This window comes from Petaurus breviceps, unplaced genomic scaffold (genome assembly GCF_028583685.1).
Source record: "Petaurus breviceps papuanus isolate PSGF00001 unplaced genomic scaffold, PetGlider_PUasm1.0 462, whole genome shotgun sequence".
In the NCBI taxonomy this organism is placed as follows: domain Eukaryota; kingdom Metazoa; phylum Chordata; class Mammalia; order Diprotodontia; family Petauridae; genus Petaurus; species Petaurus breviceps.
In genome coordinates this window covers 102,337-107,653 of record NW_027186347.1, presented here as the reverse complement: position 1 = coordinate 107,653, position 5,317 = coordinate 102,337, and the positions used below count along the sequence as shown (strand labels likewise).

At 40.9% G+C, this 5,317-nt stretch overlaps 1 protein-coding gene across 1 annotated transcript; it reads left to right on the top strand.

Moving 5' to 3' along the window:
• Window positions 1-206: 206 nt before the first annotated feature.
• On the top strand, window positions 207-4,387 carry LOC138171733 (olfactory receptor 2G6-like). The gene is made up of 2 exons (XM_069101366.1): window positions 207-1,114; window positions 4,369-4,387. The coding sequence occupies exons 1-2, from the start codon at window positions 207-209 to the stop codon at window positions 4,385-4,387; spliced, it is 927 nt and encodes a 308-aa protein (XP_068957467.1).
• The last annotated feature ends 930 nt before the right edge of the window (window positions 4,388-5,317 follow it).

Below are 5,317 nucleotides of genomic sequence, written 5' to 3'. Positions count from 1 at the left end.
TCAAATCCAGGTCTCTTGACTTGCTGTTCAGTGATCTTTGTGCTACAGCTTGCTTCTAGTGATTTGGGAGTGATCTCTTCCCAAAGTGGGTAATATTGCTTCCTATTGAGAAGGAATTGAGATTCATCAGCACTCATGCAATGATCTCTTTCAGCCCTATCAGCCCTCTCTTCTGATTCCTGACAGAAGCTGAAAGCAGGAGGTCAATGGGGCAAAACAACAATTCCCAGGAGGGCTTTGTTCTCTTGGGCTTCTCTGACAAGCCCCAGCTAGAGACTATTCTTTTTGTGGTTATCTTGGTCTTCTACATCTTGAACCTGGTGGGGAACATGACCATCATATTAGTGTCCTGCTTAGACCTCAAATTGCACACCCCGATGTACTTCTTTATTTCCAATCTGTCCTTTGTAGACCTCTCCTTGACCACTTGCATTGCCCCGCAGTTATTGGTCACCATGGGAAAAAAAGACAAGAGCATGAGCTACGGTGCCTGTGTGGTACAACTCTATGTGTCCATGGGGTTGGGATCCACTGAGTGTATTATTTTGGCTGTCATGGCCTATGACCGCTACGCAGCAGTCTGCCGACCCCTCCACTATGCAGTCATCATGCATCCTCGGCTCTGCCTGTCTCTGGCTGCCACAGCATGGCTCAGTGGCCTTGCCACCTCTCTGATCCAGTGTTCTCTCACTATAGAGTTACCCATGTGTGGTCATAACCAGCTTGACCACATCTGTTGTGAGGTGCCGGTGTTGATCAGGTTGGCCTGTGTGGACACAACCTTCAATGAGGCTGAGCTTTTTGTAGCCAGTGTGGTCTTCCTCGTGGTGCCTGTCTCTCTCATCCTGATGTCCTATGGTTATATCACTCAGGCCATATTGAGGATCAAATCTGCATCAGGACGTCATAAAGCATTTGGGACTTGTTCTTCTCACCTGGTGGTGGTAATCATTTTCTATGGGACCATCATCTTCATGTATCTCCAGCCAATCAAAAGTAGGTCCAAAGACCAGGGGAAGTTTGTCTCCCTCTTCTACACTGTGGTCACACCTCTGTTAAATCCCCTCATTTATACTCTGAGGAATAAGGATGTGAAGGAAGCTCTGAGAAAGTTGTTGCTTGGGAGGACTCTTGCGTCAGAAGTTGTGAGAAGTAGGCATTAACTAAGAGGGCTGTTCAAAGTTCAAATGATTCTCTCTTTAAGTTCTGCTTTCTTTCCCAGTATATATCTCCCTGTATGGTTGACTAGAAGTGGGTGTGAGAGAGTGAGACAATCAGACAGAGAGAGAGAGAAACAGACAGACAGACTGACAGACACATGGCCAGATAGACACAGATTTCTATCTATTTGCATATGTCATTGTTGTTTTCAGTCATTTTAGTCATGTCCGACTCTTTGTGATCCCATTTTGGAGCTTGTTTTTGACAAAGTTACTGGAGTGGTTTGCTATTTCCTTCTCCAGCTCATTTTATGGATGAGAAAACTGGGGTAAACAGGGTTTAGTACCTTGCCCATGATTACATAGCTTGTGTCTGAGGTCAGATTTGAACTCAGGTTTTCTGACTCCAGGCCTGGTGTTCTATCTACTGGGCTATCTAGCTGCCCTTTGTCTCGAACACTGACAGGGTAAGTTACTTGCCTGTGTCACATAGCCAGTACGTTGTACTCGGACCCAGGTCCTTTTGACCCTGAGGCTAGGTGTCTTGTCACTATACTATGCTAGCTTTGCAACTTCAAAACAATGAAATGACACAAGGACAAATGTAATAAAACATGTTCCCTGTAAACTTGAGGACCACATCTGCATCACACACACCATCAGTGGGAAAATGCATGGAAGGCATGTAAGAAGAGGACACCAGGTCGGGGCACACATGTAGATGAGTGTATGTGGAGGGAACGTAATGGCCGCGAACCATCTGTGGAGAGGTGCACATGCTAGATCACGTGTGGGGGGACAACTTCTGCCTGGACCAGATGGGGTGACTTCTCCCTTCTGATGATTTCTCTGTGCTGCTCCCTCTGGGCATGTTCTAAGCTATTGCTGTTGGTTTTTTTTTCCTGTCAAGATATACGATATCTGCCCAATACATTATCTCTGTCTCATGTTGGTTCTGGATCATCTTGTGTAGCCACTGGTCAATATTGCCCGGCACCAGCACTAATATCTGAGGCCCCAAGGGCATATGGTCCTATGGCTCCTCTCTGCTGCTGGCATCAGCTGCTGACCTTAGTAGGAGGAGTGATCTCTACCATGCCTCCTTCAGTCTAAAGCCTAAAGGCGTTTCCTGTCACAGCTGGTTAAGAAAAATCCAACCATCCAATCATCAGACTTCATAGAAAGGGGAGGGAGTCTTCCTTGGCAAAACTACTCTCCAGCAATCTGTCCATGGGGAGGTCTGTCTGTTCTCTGGGCCATGAGTAGAGAGAAAGGGATACATTTGAGAAAACTATGAAAATAAAATAAACAAGACAGTAACTCAGTTATGGGAGGTGAGGGAGAGAAAGCAGATTTGAGAATCACTCTGAAGTTTAAAACACCCCAAGAAACACTGAAACAAATCCCTGTATGAAGTACAAAGTTGGCATCCTGAAAACAATTCAATTGCCCAGTAGAGTTTTGACTAATAACATATGTTAGTTTCCATCTTGGTAGTTTGATTATTACCACAAAGTAAGGGGATCCCCCTTTAATGTTGATAGTGTGGTCCCAACAAGCACCTTTGTATTTTATTAGAATTTATTATATTTATATATAATTTATATATAAATTTATATGAGATATATTTATATCTCAGTGTGGATTTTGTTTTTAATATTTTAATAATTGGGTACAATTCCTCTGGTTCTATTTTCTTTATTCTTCAGTACTTCAAGTCTTCCCACACACGTCTGAACTGTTCACATTTGTCTGTCCTTATAGAATAATGATATTCCTTTGCATCAGATGCCAACATTTGTTCAACCACTTTACAATCAATGGACACATTTTGCTTCCATCTTTTTGTTGTTAAGATAATGTAACTAGCTTTTTCTAAGTTCAAATGCATCTTTTATTTCCATAAATAACCTTGCAAAAGGATAGACGCGTTATTGAAATCTCAAGGTCAGAGGTCATGAGTAAACATCATTCATCATTTTATTCCAGAATGGTTGCACCAGTTGACAATTTGGTAAGCACTAATTGAACATTTCTTTCTTCTCACAGCCTCTCCAACAATGTGAACTTTGACCAGCTCGATTGATACTAATAATCACATTCTTGGGGTCATTTTATTAACATTTCTATGAATAAGAGTGATCTTGATATTCAATAATTCTGTCTATAGAAAAATACTCCTTTGAATTCTTTCACTACTAATCTATGGCATAATGAGTCTTAAACTGGGGCGGCTAGATGGCACAGTGAATAGAGCACTGGCCCTGGAGTCAGGAGGACCTGAGTTCACAGACACTTAACACAAACACTGGCTGTGTGACCTTGGGCAAGTCACTTAACCCCAATTGTCCACCAAAAAGCAAAAAAATAAAAATAATGAACCTTAAATTTAATTTTTTATCTGCTGCATATAGATTTCAGATGTTATGATTTTTTTTGCAGATATATAATCCAAAGATTACTTTTTCTAATACATCTATATAACTTTGATTCTAGCTGCAATGACTTCCTCTCTATTGCTGCCCATGAGAAACCCTTTTATATGTGTGAGAATATTATAATCGGGACCCAGTCCCAGCATGTTTTACATGTAGGGTCCTATATTCTATAGTCAGCATTTTCCTTACAAGTGGTGGGCCCTATTTCCACTACATGTAGGAGCCCATCTATGCATGTAGATATATTAAACATATGTCTATAATATACAAAACACTTGTATATCTGCATAAATATTACATATGTATGTATATATACATACATAGACACACATACACATTCCTATATATACATACATATGTACATACACACATACATCCTGCCAAGTATGGAAGTTCATGTTCAGTTTCCATGTTCTGGCTACATGATCTATACCTATTCATATTTTTATCAACTAAATGATATCTTTGGTCATTAAAAAAAGCTCTTCTTTTCCTTGTCTACTTATGAATTTTTCCTTTGTTGATAGTATAACCTTTGATTCATTGACTTCTTTGTTTAAATTATTATTTAAAGCTACAGATTTTTTATATGTAAATAATTTATCCCTTTGCAATTTACTGTGATAAATGAGGTAAAAGGCTGGTCTCAGCTACTATGCCAGGAAATGTGCATAAAAAGAACGATAAAAGCAGTCCCTGCCCTCAAGGAGCTCACAATTTAATAGAAGAGACAACATGCGTACAGAGATATACAAACAAGCTATGTCCAGGATAAAAAAAAAGAAATAATTAACAGAAGCAAGGTACTAGAATTCAGAATAAGCAGCCAGGTGATGCACTGGATTGAGGACCAGGTCTGGAGTTAGGAAGATCTGAGTTCAAATTGGACCTCAGACACTCCCTGGGCAAGTAAATTAACCCTGTTTGCCTCAGCTTCCTCATCTGTAAGAAGGAAATGGTAAAAATCACTCCAGGTTCTCTGCCAAGAAAACCCTGAATGGGGTCACGAAGAGTCGGACAGGACTAAACCGCAACAGTGGTCTTTTGGTCCTTTAATACCTTCCACCCCACAGTGTTTTGTTTTTTTTTTTCTTTTGAGGCAAGATGTCATTTTGGTCCTCTTGGAGAACAACCAAGCAGCCACCCCCTGTCATGAAGTCGCGGCTTTCTCTTTATCTAACAAAGGAAGCATTAGCCTTTAACAAATATTAATTAACTCAACAGACAAAGAAGGCTCTGTTTTCTTTGGTCTAGTACAAATAGGTGTGCTAATGGCCTTTGAACATGTAGATGATACTTTTTTGGGGAAAACAGGCACCATTACTTTAGCTTTTTCTGCCCAAGTGTAATGTTAATGGAACAGGAAGATCTTCCCCATCTGTTAATAGACCTATATGACCACGTGTCCCCTTTTCCCTTGAAATAGTTCCAAGATTATTTCAATCATGGCTGTGATACATCCTGAGTTTCATGGAGCCCAGTGGGGAAGGAACTTGTCCAAGGAGGAGCTTGCTTAGGAGAGGCTTGCTTTTAGGAAGGCATTCACACCTTTTGGTACTAAACGGATTAGGCACTGAGTCATGAGGGTTGTGATGCCTTCTGGCTCTAAGCCTTTTAGTTGAAAACTATATATACTGGGAGGTTGGTATTTTACTTTGGGGGTTGGCTTATGAGAAGGAACTGTTGATTCCCTGGACAGAACTCTGAGTAGCCATTTGT